This window comes from Elephas maximus, chromosome 26, assembly GCF_024166365.1.
Source record: "Elephas maximus indicus isolate mEleMax1 chromosome 26, mEleMax1 primary haplotype, whole genome shotgun sequence".
Taxonomy (NCBI): Eukaryota; Metazoa; Chordata; class Mammalia; order Proboscidea; family Elephantidae; genus Elephas; species Elephas maximus.
The window spans coordinates 42,186,842-42,210,880 of NC_064844.1; the positions used below are offsets into that span (position 1 = coordinate 42,186,842).

At 37.9% G+C, this 24,039-nt stretch overlaps 1 protein-coding gene across 5 annotated transcripts in view; it reads left to right on the forward strand.

The window, feature by feature from the left end:
* STAG1 (stromal antigen 1) overlaps nt 1-24,039 on the forward strand; it is a 520,715-nt gene that overhangs the window by 442,790 nt on the left and 53,886 nt on the right. For all 5 annotated transcript variants that reach the window (XM_049870475.1, XM_049870474.1, XM_049870476.1 and 2 more), the window contains one exon: nt 21,093-21,173. In XM_049870475.1, coding sequence (XP_049726432.1) covers nt 21,093-21,173 — 81 coding nt within the window. The remainder of the gene's footprint in view (nt 1-21,092; nt 21,174-24,039) is intronic.

Genomic DNA, 24,039 nt, shown 5'->3' on the forward strand with positions numbered 1-24,039 from the left:
TATTTTGCCCTTATTATGTCCCAGGTACTATTCTAAATCTTTACATGTATTCATTTGTTCATGCATCATGGCTACCCTATAGGATATCCACAGTTATTCTTTTATTGATGATGAAATTGAAGAACAAAGATATTAAATAACTTGCCTACGGTCGCATAGCTGTGGCAAACCCAGTCAAATCAAGCTTTTAAGTTCTTTTCATTATCTTTTCATATTTTCTGCTACTAATCTACTGCCACACTTTTTTTTTAGTTGTAAAAATATAGGTAACATAACATGTATCAATTCATCATTTTTCACTTGTACAATTCCCACCCAGTCCAACCCACTGCTGTCGAGTCGATTTCCAACTCATAGCAACCCTATAGGACAGAGTAGAACTGCCCCATAGAGTTTCCAAGGAGCGCCTGGCAGATTTGAACTGCCCACCTCTTGGTTAGCTGCTGTAGCACTTAACCACTACGCCACCAGGGTTTCCAGTACAATTCAGTGGAACCAATTATACCAATCATGTTGTACCACCATCCCCAACATCCATTGGTATATTTTCCAGCCCCATAAACAGGAACCAAGATTCCTCTTTCCCCTTCCCGTGCGCTCCTGGTAACCACTGGTAAACTCTGATGTCTGTACATTTGCCTGTTCTAAGTGTTTTGTGTTAGTGAGGTCATACAATACTTGTCTTTTTGTGGTTGACTTATTCTGCATAATGTTTTGAAGGTTCATACATGTTGTGTGTATTAGAACTTCATTTCTTTTTATGGCTAAATAATATTCCGTTATGTGTGTTTGCCACATTTTGTTTATCCATTTATTTGTTGTTGGTCACTTGGGTTGTTTTCACCTTTGGGCTATTGCGAATTGTGCTGCAATGAAGATGTGTCTGTTAGCATCGCTGTTTTCAAGTCTTTATGGTCTATAACTAAGAGTGAGATTGCTGGGTCATATGGTAACTCTATTTTTAACATTATGAGGAACCACCAAACCTTTTCCACAACAGCTGTACCATTTTGCATTCCCACCAACAGTGAATGAGCATTCCAGTTTCTCTGTATCCTTGCTAATGTTTGGTTTTCTTTCTTTTTTTTTATTTCCATTTTTTATATCTTAGCTATCCTGGTAGAAGTGAAGCAGTATCTCATTGTGGCTTTGATTTACATCCCCTTAATGGCTAATGAAGGAGCCCTGGTAGCACAGTGGCTAAATGCTCAGCTGCTATCTGAAAGATCAGCAGTTCCAACCCACCAGCCTCTTCTCAGGAGAAAGATGTGGCAGTCTGCTTCCATAAAGATGCCTTGGAAACCCTCTGTCCTATAGGGCAGCTATGAATGGGAATCGATTTGACAGCAATGGGCTTAACGGCTAATGATATTGAGCATATTTTCATGTGCTGGTTGGCCATTTGTACATCCTCTTTGGTGAAATGCCTAAATTCAGGTCATTTGCCCATTTTTCGATTGGGTTATTTTCTTTTTCTTGTTAAGCTGTAGGAGTTCTTTATATATTCTGGATATTAGACCCTTGTCCAATATTTAGTTCCCCAATATTTTCTCCTTGTCTATAGGTTCTCTTCACTTTGTTGACAAAATCCTTTGATGCACAGGAGCGTTTGATTTTTGATGAGATCCCATTCATCTATCTTGTCTTTCATTGCCTGTGCCGGCATTGTCATGTCTAAGAGTCCTCTGTTTAGGACTACCCCTGTATTTTCTTCTAAAAGTTTTAAGCTTTTAGGTCTTTATTTTGAGTTAGTTTTTGTGTATGGTGTGAGGTATGGGTCCATCTTCATTCCATTGCATATGGAAATCTAGTTGTCCCAGCACCATTTATTAAACAAACTGGTTTGGTTTTGTTTCCCAACTTGATGGATTTAGTACCTGTGGTGAAATGGGTTCCTTTATGTGCCTTGGTTCTTCAGAAAAACAGCTTGAGAGGTTTTTTACCCAAGCCCTACGGGGTTACCTTTACCATAGTTTCCTACTCCACAGGGTTTGTTATTTTTGTCCAGGTTGATTGACATTTTCTGGATAAGCTATCAACAACTTGAGGTTAGGTATTTTTTGTCTGGCCCTGGGGTGCAGCCTGCCTTGTGAATGGTATGCACTTTGCAGGGATTGATCAATAGACTGTGCAAATGAAGTGACTGTAGACTATGTAAATGGAGTGTCTGTAGCCTACTATGCAAATGAAGTATCTGTGGCCTACCAAGGAGGGATTGGTCAATTTGTGGCCCTGCTGGGAGGGATCATGCCTTGAAATTGACATCCCATTGCTGTCAAGTTGATTCCAACTCATAGTAATCCTGTACGATAGAGTAGAACTGCCCCATAGGGTTTCCGAAGCAGATCACCGCATCTTTCTCCCACCTAGCGGTTGATGGTTTCGAACTGCTGACCTTTCACCACCATGCCACCAGGGCACCTTGAAATTGACAAGGAGTTGTGTATATAAACAGCCAACGCCACAGAGGTTTTTGAGACAGAAAGAAACAGGAAGGAGAAAAAGGAGGGAAGGAACCTTCTGAACGAGCTGTAACGTGGGTTAAGGGCTGTAACACTGAAGGCAGTGCTAAGCCCAGAAGGGGCCCCGTGGCAAAGTCAATAATAACAGGCCCAGAAGGGGCCCTGCAGCATAGGTGACAGCAGGGAGACAGATGACAGAGAGGCCTGTCCTGTGGGGGCTGAGGAGGGTATGCGCAGCAGAGAAAGAAAGGCTTGTTTGCGTGCATGGCCAAGAGGAGCTGAGAAAGCTCTCTTGCACTGAAGAAGGAAGGAATGTGCTCTCCTTCTCAGGGCAGCATTTCAGATTTTGTGTGTATGTTTTCTGATTCTGAGTTAAAGCATGTTGATCCTGATCCCAAGTTGTATCCTGTTACTTCCTTAATAAACCACTTAACTGTCAGTGTGGTCTGTGAGTTTTGTATGGCCATTGCAACAGATTATCGAACCCTAGAGTAGAGTTCTGTGGGAGGGATAGCTGGTTTCAGAATTGGTGAAAATGTTAGAGTGTGGAGGTAAGTCTGACCTCCACCTCACAGGGATCAGCCTTGGGCTAATCTTGATTTGCATTATCCCCCTGAAGTTAGATTCTGATGCTAAGACTCCTGCACTTTCCCTGCATCTTTTTGAAGATTCGTTGACTACACATGTGCTACCACTTTTTGTGATGTCCCAGGTTATTCTTCACCTCTCTCCCCATGCCTTCTGATGTATATCAAAACTCATTTTGAATTTGTCTTATATCAAATATCTTTTATGTCATTGCACTGGGAGAGATTAGATTCTGTACTTAATCCATCTTGTGAAACAGCACATTTCTTCAGATAGCATAATATAGGGCTTGAGTTTGACTTTAATCAGGTTATTGTTCTTGAATAAATTATGGCTTATTATATACATTGATAGAGTCATGTTTTCCTTAGAAAACTACACACTGTTTTCTTGATGGGGCTCAGAAATTATTTCATTTACTCACTTCTGAGTATTTCTTGAGAATGCCATATCAAAACCTTTTGGGGCTCCTCTATCCATGGTTTATCTACCTTGACTGGAAGTCAGAAATGCCAAAAAAGAGTTGATGCCACCTTTTCTTCATCACCATCGACACACACATGCAATTGCCACCTACCTAGACATTATTTACCAAAAATGTGTTTGAGTGCCAGTCCCTGGGAATATATATAATGGCGTAGTAGAAGTAGTCCTTAATCTTAAGAGGCTTTTGATCTTTTATAAAATTTCTACCTCAGTAATATCTCTTCCCATCACTCTTGTAGCCCCACTACTGATTTTTTTTTTTTTTTTTTTTAGGTTAGTCTCTTATGTTTTCTCCTGTGTATCACAGCAGTAACCACATGTTTTGTCTTAGCATCCTCAGCTTTACCCCCTCTCCAATCTAGGATCTGTTCAAGTAATTCTTAATTGTATATATGCAACAGAAACTCTTATGGAACTTTTTAAAAAATACCCGACATACTCTCAGATACCATTGTGAGAATGAATTGGTATAACGGCTTGGAAGGTCATTTGCCAATCTTATCCAAATTAAAATGGACGTACCTTCATCTGAGCATTTGCAGTTTTAGGCATTTAAACTATAAATATGTACTTGAACGTGTGTACCTATGTGTAGGTAAGATGTGCATTGTAGCAGTATTTATAAAAGTTAAAAACTTGAAATAATCTAAATGTCCATCAGTAGAAAGTGGTATAGCTTTGATTCTGTGTCATCCAATGAACTATGAATAAACAAAGTAGGTATTATTTGTGCTGTAATATTCTATGTGAGAAGTAATTTAAGGATACACTGAATGAGACAGACAAGGGGCAGAGCTGTATTATAATTTGAAATGGTGGTGAGAAGATCTATATATCCACATATTTAGTTGTCAGATTATTTCTAGGATGATTCATAAGAAATTGTGGCTTTGTCAGTAAAAAACTAAAGATCTGTCATAGTCCAGAAACTAAATTGCATACCATTTATACATTACGTATTTTACCATATTGCTTTTTAATTGAAAAACCAGGTCTTTAGCAATGTAGAATTGGAAATTGAATTTTAAAATACATACCATTGACAATAGGACTAAAAAAATATGAATACTTAGGTATAAATCTAACAAAATGTCTGCAAGATCTGTATGCCGAAAACTACAAAACACTATTCAAAGTGTTCTTTATCAAAGAAAATCTTAATAAGTATATATATCATGTTATATGATTTCCATTAAAATCCCATGATAATTTTTATAGAAACTAGCAAATTGATTCTAAAATTTATATGGTAACGCAAAAGAACTGTAATAACCAAAAGAATTTTTAAAAAATAGAAAAGTCGGAAGACTCTCACTATCCAACTTCAAGACTATAAGCCTGTAGTAATCAAGACAGTGTGGTATTGAAGTAAGGATAGACATACAGATCAAAGGAACAGAGCAGAGAATCCAGAAAGAGATCCACAAATATATGGTCAGTCGATTTTTCACAAAGGCAGATTTTTGCAGAAAGGATATCTTTTTAACAAATAGTGCTGAAAGAATTGGATATTCATATACCAAAAAAATGAATCTCAACTCATACCTCACACCATAAGCAAAAATTAACTTAAAATAGATTATAAATTAAAATGTAAAACCTGTAATTATAAAGTTCTAGAAGAAAATATGAGAAAATCTTTGTGACTTTGAGTTAATAGAAGATTTCTTAGCTAGAACACCAAAAAGTACAGCCCGTAAAAGAAAAAAAAATTGATAAATTAACCTTCATCAAAATTTTTTAAATAGATGAGATATTTCGCTAAAGAACACATATGGATGGCAACTAAGCACGTTAAAAAAAGCTCAACATCCTCAGTCATTAGAGAAATGCAAATTAAAACCAAATTGAGATACCACTGTAAATCTATTACAGCGGCTTAAAAAAATTGAGAGTACCAAGCAGTGACAAGGATACAAAGCAGCTGGAACTCTTACAGGTTGCTGGTGGGAATGCGAAATGGTACAGCCATTTTGGAAGACAGTTTCACAGTTTCTTATGAAGTTAAATATACACTTATATAACCCAGCAATAAATGTTCTCTCCTGGGTATTTTTCAAGTGAAGTGAAAACTTAAGTTCACATGAAAACATAAACCTGACTACTTATAGCAGCTATATTTGAATTATCAAAAACTGCAAACAAGCAGCTCAAATGTTCATCAACTCATGAATGTATACACAAACTGTAGTACCGTCATACGGTAGACTGCCTCTCAACAATAAAATGGAAGCAGTTACTGATACGTGCAATGAGATGTCCGAATCTCAAATGCATTATGTAGAGTAAAAGAAACAAAAAAAAAAAAGAAAACCAGTTGTCATCAAGTCAATTCCAACTCATTGCAACCCTATAGAACAGAGTAAAACTGCCCTATAGGGCTTCCAAGGAGCAGTGGGTGGATTTGACCTGTCACCCTTTTGGTTAGCAGCCAAGAGTAAAAGTAGCTAGATGCAAGAGCCTACATACTGAATAATTTCATTATATAATCTACAGAAGGAAAAACGATAGGGACAGGAAACATACAAATAACTGCACATTAAAAACAGCTAAAAAAAATTTTTCCTATACATGTAAATTATACATTAATTTTTTTTAATAATAAAAGCATAAAAATAAAAAGAGAGAAATGAATAAAATGTCTCTCATACTTAATGAAGGCCATTTCAAAGCCAAACCATAGCATATTATGAAGCTTAGAAGCCCCAGACCAAAAACAATCCCAAAAATGAAAACATTTATTGCGTGGTAGAAATTTGAGAACCAAGAGCTATAGGGAAGTTCAACATAATCTTTATTCTTTATTTTAGTCCTCTTGTCCGAAGCTCAAAGTTAAATAATGATTACAAAAATTATTTATTAAAATAAACTGTAAAAAAATTTTACAATTAAAATTTTTTCTGTTGTCTCTGAATCTTCAGAGATGGAGCATGAAAAATTTATATTTTTTAAAATCTTCACCTGTCCTTTAGAGGTATGGCAGAGACTACAGAAAATTACATGTAGTGTGACTCAAAAGCTTAACAATAAACAATGTATCATGTAATGGTCATCTAGTGATATGTATACATGTGATATATGTGATAAAATTTTATTTCTTAAAAACAGGGGCATAATATACTCAAAATTTAGGAGAATGGTTCACCAGGGGTATGGAAATAGTGGAAAATTTATAAGTATATGCAGAGTACCTGGTATTGAGCTACTTCTGAAATTGGGATGTCAGGTCATGGGTTTAATTTTTTTATTATGGTTTAAAATATAGCTATTGAAGTTATCAACTATTACATTTAATAAGCTAACAAAGAATAAATAAGATCACTTCTCTTTGCCCTTGCCATTGAGATTTGGGTGGGGGGATGGTAAAAATATTAATAATATTTGCCAGTTCAACATTTTTACATGTACAGTTCAGTGACATTGACTGCTCATCACATTGTGCAGCTGTCACTATGTGTTCCCAAATTATTCCACCACTGTTAACAGGACCTCAGTACCCCCAAAGCAAAGACTCTCCTTTCCTCCCCCCTCCCCCGCACCCCCGATCCCTAACCCATTCCTTTGAGTAGATTCCCACTCACAGCGACCCTCTAGGATGCAGTGGAACTGCCCCATAGAGTTTCCAAGGAGCACCTGGTAGATTGGAACTGCCAGCCTTTTGGTTAGCAGCCGTAGCACTTAAGCATTGCACCACCAGTAACCACTAATAAATTTTGATCTTTGTACATTCACCTATGTCGTGTAAGTGAAATCATACAATAAGTGATCTTTTGTGACTGACTTATTTCATTCAGCATGATATTTTCAAGGTTCAAACATGTGGTAACATGTATCAGGACTTCATTTCTCTTTATGGCTGAGTAATATTCCATTGTATGTATGTACTACATTTTGTTTATCCATTCTTCTGTTGATGGACATTCAGATTGCAAACAGTGCCATGGTGAATATTGGTGTGCACGTCTCTCTTTGCATTCCTGCTTTCAGTTTGTTCAGGTATATACCTAGTTTTGGGAATAATGGGCCATATGGTAGTTCTATGCTTTTGAGGAACCACCAAACTTTTCTGCAGAGGCTGTACCGCTTTGCACTGCCAGCAGTAATGGATGAAGATTCCAATTTCTCCACATCCGTGCCAACACCTGCTGTTTTCCTTTAAATATTGTAGCCATTCTAGTAGGGGTGAAGTGGTATCATTGTTGTTTTTTTTTTTAATGACTAATGATGGAAACCCCAGTGGTGTAGTGGTTAAGTACTACAGCTGCTAACCCAAAGGTCAGCAGTTTGAATTTACCAGGCACTCCTTGGAAACTTTATGAGGCAGTTCGACTGTGTCCTAAAAGGTCGCTATGAGTTGGTACCGACTCGACGGCAGTGGGTTTGGTTTTTAGTTTAATGACTAACAATGTCAAGCATCTTTTCATGTGCTTGTCTGCCATTTGTATACCCTGTTTGGTGAAATATTGAAGTATGATATTTTTGAATATCTGATAGTGTCAGTTTTCTGCTCAAATATTTTTCTGTAGTAATTTTAGGACAACATTCAGGTTTTCTTCATTATAGCCTGTAAGTAAAATCATATTATTGTCCTTGTAAGCACTCTTATGAGAGTGAAAATGAGTGCTATTAATATAATTACTCCAACACTCATGCGTCACTTGAACTTGTCTATCCCAAGAAATATGGAAGACTGCTCTCTGGCCAACCAATTGGAAGAGATCCATATTTATGCCTATTCTAAAGAAAGGTGGTCCAAACAAATGTGGAAATTAGAGAACAATATCATTAATATCACACGCAAGTGAAATTTTCCTGAAGATCATTCAAAAGCATCTGCAGAGAGGCAGAGCCAAGATGGTGGACTAGACAGATGCTTCTGGTGACCTTACAACAAAGGCCCCAAAAAACAAGTGAAACGAGTATATTTATGACAGGCTAGGAGCTCTGAACATCACACGCAAGCTTAGAAAACAAACAGAGGGGCAGGAGGAGGAAGAGACGGTTCAGTAGCGGAGAAGAGTTACTGGACCTAAATCGCAGGGAGCCCTCAGGCACCATTCCAGGGAGTGGCGGCAGCGGGCTGGTACTAGCATTCGGCCGCAGTTTCCTCAGAGAGAAGCAGCCAGCCACACAGCCTACTCACACCTCCGGAACCAGAGAAGAATGGCCCTGTCGGCAAAAGCTAAGTACTTGCGTATATTTATCTCACCCCTTCGCCCCCCACTCCCGAGCAGGCTTCAGTGGCTGATTTCCCTGGGCCTGAGGCCCTGTTGAGTGCCTAGAGTCATCCTCCTGGCCTTGGAGAAGGAATAAATTTGCAATTGGGGAGCCCGGGACAGCAGCGGCCTCTGTCCAGACATAAACGGTCCGTGGACTTTAAGTACCATTCCCCTCTGCATGGACCTGTGTGGCCCTGTTTCAGGAGAATAAGCCTTTGTTGGCAGACTCCAACCATTTCAGTTGTGCAGCAGAGAGGTGGGTGTTTGATGTTTCATATTGCTTTGCCTGTTAAACAGGGTTCTCACCTACCCGCATCAAGGGCCTAAGGAGTGGTGGTTCCACTCAGCTCATCCAGCAACCCGTGACAGGGGTCCAAGGATAACTGGTACCTCCCAGTCCTTACAACCGAAAACATTGGGTGCCCATGGTCCATCTGTAGAACCCACCCATCTGTACGCTCTAGGGAACATGGACACGCTTTCCTCAGAGACACGTGGGGAATCATTCTCAGCACCCTGTCTTGTTCAGAGTGTGACCCCCTGCTGCAACCAGATACTGGTACTTAAAACAATCACCTCTGCTCCACTAAGACTGTAGTACAGAGCCTGTACCACACACTTGATGATCAGCTACCTGGACACCTGACCTGAATTCATACAAGAAAAGTGAATGAACTTCTACACTAATACATCTGATAACAGCTCTAGCCATCTGGGGACAAGATGTCAGAGCCCCAAAGGCAAAAATAATCAAGCTAGCTCACTCAAGCAACCCATCTGGGCATATCAAAACAAAACAAGAAGTTAGGACACAGTAAGCAAACATAAACTAATACAATAACTTATAGATTGCTCGGAGACAGTCAATATCAAGTCACATAAAGAAGCAGACCATGATCACCTCAAAAAGCTCTCAAAACAAAGAATCAAGGGATGTTATAGATCTGAGTGCCTTCTGGGAATTACCAGAGGCAGAATACAAAAGATTGATGTACAGAACCCTTCAAGACATCAGGAAGGAAATGAGGCAATACGCAGAACAAGCCAAGTAATACACAGATAAACCAATTGAAGAAATTAAAAAGATTATTGAGGAACATAATGAAAAATAAGCTGGAAAAATCCATAGACGTACAACAATCAGAAATTCAGAAGATTACCAATAAAATTACAGAAGTAGACAACTCAATAGAAGGTCAGAGGAGCAGAATTGAGCAAGTGGAAGGCAGAATTTCTGAACTTGAAGATAAGGCACCTGGCACATATATTTGAAGCATTGAATTGTGAGATAGCTCCACAAGTATAGCAGGAGACATCAATACACCATTTTTGGTTAAGGACAGGACATGCAGAAAAGGAGCTCAATAAAGACACCAAAGATCTAAATGCCACAATAAAACAACTTGACCGCATAGACATATACAGAACATTCCACCCAACAGCAGCCAAGTATACTTTCTGGTGCACATGGAACATTCTCTAGGATAGACAAAATATTAGGTCATAAAGCAAGCTTTAGCACAGTCCAAAAATTTGAAATATTACAAAGCATCTTCTCTGACAATAAGGCCAGAAGAGGGAACTCAATAACATAAAAAGCAGAGAAAAGAAATCAGACACTTGGAAACTGAACAATACCCTGCTCAAAAAAGACTGGATTATACAAGACATTAAGGATGGAATAAAGAAATTCATAGATTCCAATGAGAATGAAAACACTTCCTATCAGAACCTTTGGGACACAGCAAAAGCAGTGCTCAGAGGTCAGTTTATATCAATAAATGTACACACCCAAAAAGCCGAAAGGGCCAAAAGCAGAGAATTATCCCTACAACTTCAACAAATAGAAAGAGAGCAACAAAAGGAACCCTCAGGCACCAGAAGAAAACAAAGAATAAACATTAGAGCTGAACTAAATGAAACAGAAAAATAATTGAAAGAATTAACAAGACTAAAAGTTGGTTCTTTGAAAAAAATCAACAAAATTGATAAAACATTGGCCAAACTGGCAAAAGAAAAACAGGACAGGAAGGAAATAACCCAAATAAGAAATGAGATGGGTGATATTACAATAGACCTAACTGAAATTAAAAGAATCATATCATATTACTATGAAAAATTATACTCTAACAAATTTGAAAACCTAGAAGAAATGGATGATTTTCTAGAAACACACTACCTACCTAAGCTAACACAGAGATAGAACACCTAAATAGATCCATAACAAAAGAAGAGATTGAAAAGGTAATCAAAAAACTTCCCCCCAAAAAAAGCCCTGGCCTGGACAGCTTCACTGCAGAGTTCTACCAAACTTTCAGGGGAGAGTTAACACCACTACTGCTAAAGGAATTTCAGAACATAGAAAAGGATGGAATACTCCCAAACTCATTCTATGAAGCCAGTATATCCCTGATACCAAAACCGGGTAAAGACACCACAAAAAAAAGGAAATTACAGACCTATAACCCTCATGAACTTAGATGCAGAAATCCTCGACAAAATTCTAGCCAATAGAATTCAACAACATATCAAAAAAATAATTCACCATGACCAAGTGGGATTCATACCAGGTATGCAGGGATGGTTCAACATTAGGAAAACAATTAATGTAATCCATCATATAAATAAAACAAAAGACAAGAATCACATGATTTTATCTATTGGTGCAGAAAAGGCATTTGACAAAGTTCAACACCGATTCAAGATAAAAATTCTTAACAAAATAAGAATAGAAGGAAAATTCCTCCACATAAAAAAGGGCATTTATACAAAGCCAACAGCCAACATCATCCTAAATGGAGAGAGCCTGAAAGCATTCCTCTTGAGACTGGGAACCAGACAAGGATGCCCTTTATCATCATTCTTATTCGACATTGTGCTGGAGGTCCTAGCCAGAGAAATTAGGCTAGATAAAGAAATAAAGGACATCCAGATTGGCAAGGAAGAAACAAAAGTATCTCTATTTGCAGATAACATGATGTTATACACAGAAAACCCTAAAGAATCCTCAAGAAAACTACTGAAACTAACAGAAGAGTTCAGCAGAGTATTAGGATGCAAGATAAACATTCAAAAATCAGTTGGATTCCTCTACACCAACAAAAGGAACATCAAAGAGGAAATCACCAAATCAATGCCATTTACAGTAGCCCCCCAGAACATAAAATATTTAGGAATAAATCTTACCAGAGATGTAAAAGACTTATACAAAGAAAACTCCAAAACACTTTTGCAAGCAACCAAAAGAGACATACATAAGTGGAAAAGCACACCTTGCTCATGGATAGGAAGACTTAACATTATAAAAATGTCTTTTCTACCAAAAGCGATTTATAGATACAATGCAATTCCGATCCAAATTCCAACAACATTTTTTAATGAGATGGAGAAACAAATCACCAACTTCATATGGAAGGGAAAGAGGCCCTGGATAAGTAAAGCATTACTGAAAGAGAAGAACAAAGTGGGAGGCCTTATTCTACCTGATTTTAGAACCTATTACACCACCTCAGTAGTCAAAACAGCCTGGTACTAGTACAACAGATACATAGACCAATGGAACAGAATTTGGATCCAGACACAAATCCATCCACCTGTGAGCAGCTGATATTTGACAAAGGCCCCAAAACAGTTAAATAGGGAAAAGGCAGTCTTTTAACAAATGGTGCTGGCATAACTGGATATCCATCTGCAAAAAAATGAAACAAGACCCATACCTCACTCCATGTAGAAAAACAAGCTCAAAATGGATCAAAGTAAAAATTATTAAAAAAAAAAAAAAATGGATCAAAGACCTACATGTAAAATCTAGAACGATAGAGATCGTAGAAGGAAAATTAGGGGCAACATTAGGAGCCTAAGTACATGGCATAAAGAGTATACAAAACATTACTAACAATGCAGAAGAAAAACTAGATAACTGGGAGCTCCTAAAAATCAAACATCTATGCTCATCCAAAGACTTCACCAAAAGAGTAAAAAGATTACCTACAGACTGGGAAAACGTTTTTAGCTATGACATTTCTGATCAGCGCCTGATCTCTAAAATCTACATGATACTGCAAAAACTCAACTACAAAAAGACAAATAACCCAATTAAAAAATGGGCAAAGGATATGAACAGGCATTTCACTAAAGAAGGCATTCAGGTAGCTAACAGATACATGAAGAAATGCTCATGATCATTAGCCATTATTAGCCATTAGAGAAATGCAAATCAAAACTACAATGAGATTCCATCTCACTCCAACAAGGCTGGCATTAATCTAAAAAACACAAAATAATAAATGTTGGAGAGGTTGTAGAGAGATTGGAAGAGAGAGTGGAGAGATTATACACTGCTGGTGGGAATGTAAAATGGTACAAGCACTTTGAAAATCGTTTTGGCGCTTCCTTAAAAAGCTAGAAATAGAAGTACCATACAACCCAGCAATCCCACTCCTTGGAATATATCCTAGAGAAATATGAGCCTTTATAGGAACAGATATATGCACACCCATGTTCATTGCAGCACTCCTTGTAATAGCAAAATGATGTAAGCAACCAAGGTTCCCATCAACAGATGAATGGATAAATAAATTATGGTATATTCACAATGGAATACTGCGCATCGATAAAGACCAGTGATGAATCTGTGAAACATTTCATGACATGGAGGAATCTGGAAGACGTTATGCTGAGTGAAATTAGTTGCAAAAGGACAAATACTGTATAAGACCACTATTATAAGAACTCGAAAAATAGTTTAAACAGAGAAGAAAATAATCTTTGATGTTTAGGAGAAGGGGAGGGAGGGAAGGTGGGAGGCATTATTCACTAATTAGATAGTAAATAAGAACTACTTTAGGTGATGGGAAAGGCAGCACACAATACAGGCGAGGTCAGCATAGCTGGATTAAACCAAAAGCAGTTTCCTGAATAAACTGAATGCTTCGAAGGCCAGCATAGCAGGGGCAGGGGTTTGGGGACCCCGGTTTCAGGGAACATCTAAGTCAATGGGCATAATAAAATCTATTAAGAAAACATTCTGCATCCCACTTTGAAGAGTGGCGTCTGGGGTCTTAAACGGTAGCAAGCAACCATCTGAGATGCATCAATTTGTCTCACCCCACCTGGACCAAAGGAGAATGAAGAGTACCAAGGACACAAGGTAATTACGAGCCCAAGAGACAGAAAGGGCCACATGAGCCAGAGACTACATCAGCCTGTGACCAGAAGATCTAGATGGTGCCCAGCTACAACTGATGACTGCCCTGACTGGGAACACAACAGAGAACCCCTGAGAGAGCAGGTAAGCAGTGGGATGCAGACCCCAAATTTCGTAAAAAGACCAGACTAAATGGTCTGACTGAGACTAGAAGGACCTCAGTGGTCATGGCCCCCCAGACCTTCTGTTGGCCCAGGACAGGAACTATTCCCAAAGCCAACTCTTCAGACAGGAATTTGACTGGACAATGGGATGGAGAGGGATGCTGACAAGGAGTGAGCTTCTTGGATCAGGTGGACACTTGAGACTACGTTGGCATCTCCTTTCTGGTTGGGAGATGAGAGGGTAGAGGGAATTAGAAGCTGACATAATGGACACGAAAAGTGAGTGGGTCGAGAGGGCGGGCTGTCTCATTAGGGGGAGATCAAATTGGGATTATGTAGCAAGGTGTATGTAAGTTTTTGTGTGAGAGACTGACTTGATTTGTAAACTTTCACTTAAAGCACAGTGAAAGTTAAAAAGCACCTGTGGCAGTGTATCAGCAGGGAACTGCCAAAAATTCAAGCCAAACTCAGAAGAGGATATGGAATGAGGGATGTCATTGCTGATATTGGATAGATCCTGGCTAGAAGCCGAGAATAGCAGAAAGGTATTCACCTGTGTTTCATTGACTGCACAAAGGCATTTGACTTCATGTATTATAACAAATAACAAATTATGGATAACATCACAAAGATTGGGAATTCCAGAATACTTATTTGTGCTCATGAGGAACCTGTACGTAGATCAGGAGGCAGCCATTTAAATAGAATAAGGGAATACTGCCTGTTTTAAAGTCAGGAAAGGTGTGGGTTAGGGTTGTATGCTTTCACAATATTTATTCAATCTTGTATGCTTAGCAAATAATCCAAAAAGCTGGACTATATAAAGAAGAACAAGACATCAGGTTTAAATGACAGCTCATTTAAAACCTGCATTACACCGATGTCATAACTTTGCTTGCTGAAAGTGAAGTGAGCTTGAAGCACTTACTGGCGAAGATCAAAGACTACAGCCTTCAGTATGGAATATACCTCAACATAAAACAAAAATCCCCAAAACTGGGTCAGTAAGCAACATCATTATAAATGACAAAAAGATTGACGTTATCAAGGATTTCATTTTGCTTGGATCCACAATCTACACCCATGGAAGCAGCAGCCAACAAATAAAATGATGTATTGCATTGGGCAGATCTGCTGCAAAGACCTCTTCAAAGTATTGGAAAGCAAAGATACCACCTTAAGGACTAAGGTGGGCCTGACCTAAGCCATGATGTTTTCAGTTGCCTCATATGCATACAAAAGCTGGGCAGTGAATAAAGAAGACAGAAGAAAAATTGACACCTTTGAGGTGTGGTATTAGGGAACAATATGGACTGCCAACGAACAAACAAATATGTCTTGGAAGAAGTACAGCTAGAACACTCATTAGAAGTGAGGATGACGAGACTTGGCTCACATACTTTGGACATGTTATCAGCAGGGACCAGTCCCTGGAGAAAGACATCATGCTTGGTAAAGTAGAAGGTCAGCGAAATAAAGGAAGACCGTTGACAAGAGGGATTGACACAGTGGCTGCAACAATGGGCTCAAGCATAACAATTATCATGAGGATGGCGTAGGACCGAGCAGTATTTTGTTCTGTTGTACATAGGGTCGCCATGAGGTGGAACCGACTCGACAGCACCTAACAACAACAGTTAATCCAGGGCATAGTCATAAACTAGGAAGTGTAGTCACTTTACTATAAGTCCCGCTGTATTCTGGTGTCTGCTGATCTAGCCTCAGTTTATGCTCACACTTATGCTATACCAACCTGTTCACAGTTTATGAAGCATTTTAAATTTCCATTTTGTTGACATTGTCCCTTTCTTGCCTGAGAAAATCTTATATTTTTCCTTCAAGATTGCTATACATATTTTCTTCTCTAGGACATTTTTCCTAACCATTATCACCCTTCCTGGCTGATACGTGAGCCACTCTTGCCTCTCAACAACGGATGTATACACTTCATCAGACCGATTATTAAATTGTTGTAGATTTGTCTTTTCTTTAGATTCTTAATTCTCTGAGATCAGAGAATATATATATATATATATATATTTTTTTTTTTTTAAGTCCTTATGCCTAGCAGAAGGCTTTGTTGTTGTTGTTACATACCATCAAGTTGGTTCCAATTCATAGTGACCCTGTGTGCAACAGAATGAGACGCTGCCCGGTCCTGCATCTTCCTCACAGTTGTTGTTATGCTTGAGCCCATTGTTGCAGCCACTGGGTCAATCATCTCGTTGAGGGTCTTCCATTTTTTCACTGACCCTCCATAGACGTTCTGCATATACATGTGCATAATTATTTTCATTGTTATAATTATTCTCTAGGCTCTAGTCAGTTCTATTTTCCATATAAATTCAGTTTTTCCAAACTAAAACGTTCTAGAATGATCCCTTGATCTTTTAATTTTCATGTGATAGTTCATCTTCAAGATGTTATATCATTAGCTACAGATTAATGATTTAATCTGCCAATCATATATAAAAAGTTATACACGTACTACTCACTTATTGACTATCTTGACACTCCTCCCGATTTATAGAGGTAGCACTGACAGGACAAGACCTTGCCGGAAATGGTCTGTAGAGAAATGGACCTTGAATCTAGTGTTCTTGGCTGTGTCAACAGTCCCTCAGCAGAAGAAGCCTTTCACACTGTCCTTTAGGGTCCAGACTGTACTGCCCATCCACGCCCCCCAGCTACCGACCAAACCACTCAGAAAAGTTGACCTTGCAGTAGTCAGAATGCGTGTTTCCCTAAAACACAACTTGAAAGAACAAAGGGGGGCATCCACACCAACGGTGCCTCCCCCATCCACCGGCCTCTGGGTCTGAAATTCCCCCCTTGTGTTACCTCTCCATGAAACTTGAAAAAGGGCAAATTTAAAATATCAGTGCGAGGGTGAACTTTGGAACTGTTATTTTTGTCAACACCACCCAGAGAACTAGTCCACCAGATCCCCAACCAAGAGGAAGAATGGGAGTTTGTATGAAGAATAGGGCACAGGAACACTAAATATAGATTGACAAGGAGGTCCAAAATTTCTCCAAAGAAGATTATTTCTGATATGATAAAGAGAACTGTTCTGTATCACAGGGTAGGGCCACTAAGGTATATGAGGCTGCCTAGGGAGAAAGAATTAAAGAGATGGAATGGCTGCTCTTCCTTCCAGGGTTGGCCCATCTCAGAGGTTTTTCTGTGCCCCAAGATTGAATGAGGAGGCTGCCTTCAACGATTTTATAGCACCCTGAGGTTCCTTATCATGGTACTTCCATCTCACTAGCTATGACCTCTTTCAGGGCAAAAATTATGTCTTGTTTCATGCCCAGCTGATAATAGAGAGTCTTGCAAAGACTACAGTATACCCTTTTAAAGATAGAAAAGTAATTATTAAGGAAAAATGCCAAAAAAAAAAAAAAAACCCTTATATTGGTTATGGTAGTGCTAGCTGCTATAATAGGTTTATCTCAAAGTGTGAGTGGCTTACCACAGTAGATATTTATTTCTCACTCCCATAACTATAAAGTACAATTAGGGTAAGGAGAATGCTATTCCATTGCTCTGCCCAGTCATTCAGGGGCCCAGAATCTCCTGGAGCATTGATACATTGCTGACAGAGGAGAAGACAGAGAAAGTACTCCTGCTTCTCAACTACTTCCATCTGGAAATGTGTTATACACATTACTGTTTTATCCCAGGAACACCGTTCCCACATGGAAAGCAACGGTTTAGGGCTGGGAGAAATTCTTAGTTATCAGACTGATTATTTTCTATTAAAGACCCCCCTCTAGGGTCAGAGCAATGTTAGTTAAGACCAAAGAAATGTGGTGCTCATAGGTTAGAACAATCTATTTGGATTTTTCAGTTGCTTTATTGCTTGTACTTCTTGTTTCTTCTCTGCTCCAGAAAGATGAGGTTGCCGAATAAATGACTTTTGCACAAGTAGGATAACAATGCTGGGCTGGAGGGTAAAATATCAAAATGACTTAAGCTCTGAAGGAAGAGTTCTGAATTTTCTTGTGAAGTTTGATCAGCTATAATGTTATAGAATAGTAAATGTGAGAAAGCAAAATGCTTCCAGTTAATAAGAAAGAGCTTTTTGTTTTACAATAATGAAGTGGAGCCTTTTATTAAAAGTAAGCTTATGAGGAATGCTGATATGTGAAACAGATTAACATGTGGATGCTGTATTTGAAATAGTGCGTGCGATCAACCAAGAAACTTCTGCAAAACTGTGGAACACAATTTGAAAAAGATGTAGTATAGCCTAACAGAAAGAAAAGCAGAGGGAAAGGAAATTACATTTGTGGTTATCAAAAGATGTCTCAGAACCATTAGTTGCACCATCATTGAGAAAGATCTAAGTAGAGTGATTCCTTTAAGGCTATTGTTCATACCGTAACAGTGTTTCAGTAGCCTTGTTTCTGGCATTCTGACATGAATCAATCATTTATTTATTATGTTTAATAAAACCCTGACATCACCTCATTAGTGTTGCATCTAAAGCAGCACCACTCATCCCTGTAATTCTGACGTGTTATTTTCAGTGCTGAGTAAGCACGTTGGAGGTATCTTTTCCTTAAGTGATCTAAAACCTCAAATTTTAAAACTATAACCAGCTAAAAGTCTCAACTAGTTCTTGTAGCATTGCACTGAACTGATTTCTCTTTTGCCTTATTTTCTATGTGTATTCATCCTTATGGTTTTTAGTTTATTGACTGAAGAAGATATAGAGAGAATATCAGATATGCTTTATTCCCAATAAAGGTGCAATGAAATATTATTTGGCCATACCAAAGAATGAAGTACTAATATTTGCTACAATATGGATGAACCTTAAAACCATTATGCTTAGTGAAAGAAGCCATTCACGAAAGATGATGTTATGTGGTTCCATTCATATGAAGTGTCCAATGTATGCATAACTGTGTTCATTGCAGCACTATTCACAATAGCAAAAAGATGGAAACAACCTAAGTGCCTATCAACAGGTGAATGGATAAATAAATTATGGTACATACACACAATGGAATACTATGCAACAATAAAGAATAATGATGAATCCATGAAACATCTCACAACATGGCTGAATCTGGAGGGCATTATGCTAAGTGAAATGAGTCAGTCACAAAAGGACAACTATTGCATGGGACCACTATTATAAGAACTTAGACAGGGTTTACACATAAAAAAAAAATGCATTCTTTGATGGTTATGAGGGTGGGTAGGGAGAGGAATTGGAAATCACTAACTAGATAATAGACAAGTATTAACTTCAGTGAAGGAAAGGACAGTCCACAATATAGGGGAAGTCAGCACAACTGGACAAAAGCATAGAAGTTTCCTAGACACATCCAAATACTTTGAGGGACCAAATAGCTGGGGTTGGGACCTGGGGACCATAGTCTCGGGGGGCATCTAGGTCAATTGGCATAACATAGTTCATAAAGAAAATGTTCTACATCCTGCTTGGGTGAGTAGCATCTGGGGTCTTAAAGCTTGTGAGCGACCATCTAAGATCTGTTGGTCCCATCTCATCTGGAGCAAAGGAGAATGAAGAAAACCAAAGACTCAAGGAAAATCTAGCCCAAAGTGACTAAAGGACCACATGAACCAGAGACTGCACCAGCCAGAGACCCAGAAGAACTAGATCGTGCCCCAGCTACCACCAATGATCGCCCTGACAGGAATCACAACAGAGTCCCAGACAGAGCAGGAGAAAAATATAGAACAGAATTCAAATTCATGTAAAAAGACCAGTATTGGCCTGACAGAGACTGGAGGAGCCCCCAAAACTATGCCCCCCCCCCCCCCCCCCCCCCGCCGCCGAGTGCTCTGCTAACCCAGAACTGAAAACATTTAGACAGGCCTGTAAAATGCGAAATAACACACATGAGTTCAATCAGATATATGAGACCAAATGGGGAGCTGCTGCCCAAAAGCAGGACAAGAAGGCAGAAAGGGACAGGACTGGACGGATGGACACAGGGAACCCAGGGTGGAAAGAGGGAGCATGCTGTAACATTGTAGGGATTGCAACCAATGTCACAAAACAATGTGTGTATAAATTTTTGAATGAGAAATTAACCTGTAACTTTTCACCTAAAGGAAAATTTAAAAAAGAAATTGTCCAGAACAGGGAAATCTAAAGAGTCAAAGTAGATTAGAGGTTGCTGAGGGATGGGGATGGGATGGTGGAGGGGATACGGGGTAATAGCTAAAGGAGATGGAGCTTCTTTTTTAGGTGATCAAATTGTTCTAAAATTGACTTTGGTGTTGGTTGCACATTTCTGTGAATATGCTAATACCATTGAATTGTCCGTTTTATATGGGTGAAGTGTATAGTGTATAAATCATATCTCAACAGAGTTGAAATAAATGGATAGATAGAATGATGTTAAGTAAAAGAAGTCATATTCAAAGTAATACATATTACACGGTTCTATTTATATAATATGCAACTGAACAAAATATTTAGGGATACAGACTTAGGTAGTTCAAATGTATTGTTTACCATATAAGTCAAAATAACTGTTTCCCCTTGAGGGGAGGAAGGTTATATTGGGAGGGGATGCTGGCAATATGCTTACCAAGGTGGTTTTGCCTTACAATAATTCATTGAGTTTTATGTTGTTTTGTCACTTTTATGTGAATGTTATATTTCACAGTAAAAATGCTTTAAAACAAATTAAATAGATCATTTGGTTATAAACTTTGATAAAAATAAATTTTTTATCAACTTTTACAAGTCTGACTAAGCAAAATATGACAGTATATTTTTGTGTAAAACAGGGTTATTTGGGTCTGTGTTTATCAAGTTTTTTCTTTAGTCTCTAAATTGATATTATTGGTTTGTGTTTTTTTTTAATTCATTGTTATTTTATACATTCTCATTAATTCTACAAGAATTTGGACTTAAAATTTTATTATACGATAAAAATTACTACAAATATTGTTCTTTTAATACTGTGCAAACTTAAGTTATGTCTCATTTGTTTGAATTTTTTTTCATTAATTTTTTCCCCTTCATTTGATACAGATAGTTGTACAAGCCCTGCAGTGTTCCCATTACTCAATTCTTTGGCAGCTGGTGAAAATTACTGATGGTTCCCCTTCCAAAGTAAGTAAGAATTTCTGTAGGCAGAAAGGTTATTACTAAAATAACCTTGTTTGATTCATTATTTAATAATTTATTGTAATCATTATAGAAATTATTATTATAAATTTTAACAAAATATATAATTTATTATTATCATTTTTTGCTTTATCTTGTAATGAGTATGTATTTACTCACCACTTTTGAAAGGTGGCCAAAGTCTCCTTCAGGCAATAGATGCATGGTGGTGTATGCATATGTGTGTAAACATTTACACACATACACTCACACACACAAAGTTAAGATTTTGTAAGAAATAACTACAGTAGAAACCACAAGCGCCCTGATGTGACATGCTGGAAAAAAGAATAATATTGAAAGATAATAGTATGTAGTTTTTTTATTCTGGCCATATAACACCTTGGGACCCAAACTTAACAACTCTGCTGTTAAAAACAACTTTAAGTGCTGAATCAAATTTTTTTTTTTTAATTTTTTTGTCTATTCACAAATATGCAAAAGAAAAAGATATGTATAGATCAGAGAATAAGTGAAAGTAAGGTCCAAGAGAGCGAATCCGAACAGTGAGGCCTTCTTTACCTTCAGTATCTTTCTAATCTAGACAAAACCCAAGGCCCTTCCGAGGTGGAAAGTCTAGTAGGTGGCTGTGTCCCCTCAATAAAGTTGAGATCCTAAAGAGCTACTCTCAGCACGAGGGCAAACATCTTAGAAATAAACCCCCGCCAGGTCCATTCATGAACTGAATAATTACAGGAAAAACACCCTATCTTAAAATTTGTCATTGATTAAAGGAGGAAAAGTAGATCTGCCATGAGGATTGGTAGCTATCAGCTGGCTTTCACATAGGTTTTCACTATTGCTTCAGTGGCTAAGGGCAAAGAAAAAAAAAAAAAGATTTTAGTGTTTTGTGCTGGAGGTATCTCTAAGCACCTATAGAATCAAATGCAAATTCTCTCTGAAGGAGCTTGCCTCAAAGAATTTCACAAATAAAATTTTAAGAAAAACGAAGAGCTCATAGTAAAAAAATTAATCAACTGAAAAGAAAATAAGAAACCATGAATATAGCCAGAAAAAACAGAAGACAACAAAATCAGACCAAAAAAAAACCACACTTCGGAATTATCTGACACAAATATAAGTGTTTTATTTGTTTCATGAAATGAGAGAGGCGTGAACATATGAGTACAGAAAAAAAAATCTGATGAAGAACCATACAAAGATATTAAATAACCAGTTGCCATCAAGTCGATTCCAACTCATGGTGACTGGAATAAAGAAAATAATGTTACCCACAAAATCTGCATGCCACTATGGCGGTGACAACCATGAAATTTGTGATATGATTGATGACAAAAAGAAAGCTGTCTTATAAGAATGTGTCAGACTAAAATTAAACAGGAAGGCTAAGAATTTCAAAATACTTCCACTTTAACAGGATTTTAAAAAATAGGTAAAAGGTTAACTTTATTTTTGTTTTCAAGGCTGAAATTGTCAATAAAATAGAAAAAATCCGGAGCTTAATTAATATACTACCATCCTTCTATTTAAAAAAAAGAAGTCAGCTACTTTTCATAGGTAGAGAAATACTCAACTTATTAATCAGAAAGGGAAAAAAAATTCTGAGAAAAGAATAAAACAAAAAAAACAAACCTGTTGCTGTCAAGTCGATTGCAACTCATAGCTACCCTATAGGAGAGAGTAGAACTGCCCCATAGAGTTTCCAAGGAGTGCCTTGTGGATTTGAACTGCCACCTTTTTGGTTAGCAGCTGTGTTCTTATCCACTATGCCACCAGGGTTTCCAAGAAAAGAATGCTGTATATCAACCTGTTGGTTCTATATGGAAAACGTCCTGACCATCTTTATTGGTTAAACAGCTTCTGTTTTGTCAAGACAAAGATATTAAATATCCTAATGTTTTTATGAGTCCCTGAGTGGTACAAACATTTACCTCGTTCAGTTGTTAACCAAAAAGTTGGAATTTCAAATCCACCCAGAGACCTTTCTGGTTAGCCGTCAGATGCGTTAACTGTTTACACCACCCAGGGACTCCCAGCAGTCTTCCATATTGCGGAATTTTAGACCTAGAAAAAATTGACCTACTACAACTTCCAGTTTTACAAATAAGTAACCTGAGACACAGATTTGTAAGTTGTTACTAATTTCTGGAAGGAAAAGCACTTTACAATTCATAAAGTGCTTTACATAAATTACCTAATTTAAAATTAGTTAAGTGACTTGCCGCAAGGTTATATAACAAGTTAATGATATGGCTGAAAACAGAGGAAGTTTATATATATCTAGTGGGGTGTTAAGGCTGCTAACCAAAGGGGCGGCAGTTTGAATCCGCCAGGTGCTCCTTGGAAACTCCGTGGGGCAGTTCTACTCTGTCCTATAGGGTCGCTATGAGTCGGAATTGACTCGACAGCACTGGGGTTAAAAAAGTAGGGTGTTAATATAGATGATATGTCTACAAAGCTTATATATATGCTTCTGAAATTTTCAAAGATATACTACATCATCTTAGGGATCAAAAAGTTTGGCAGTTCTTGAGTTCACATATATATATAAATTATTAAAATAATAGTTGTAATAAAGAAGAATCGTCAATAAAAAGTTAATCTTTATAGTTTGTATGTGTCTTGAGAATTTACGTCTTTCAAGATTATCACTTAGAGAACCACTTTTAAATTCTGGATGCAATCACTACACAATGATTACTGAATATACTTTGGATAAGGAAACTATCAACAATTTCAAAGTGAAGAGAAATAATGTAAGAGAAAACAACTAAGCAGGTAGAATTTTACATACGGCATAAATGGACAAAAAAAATTTTTGGAGTCCCTGAGTGGTGCAAACAGGTAATGC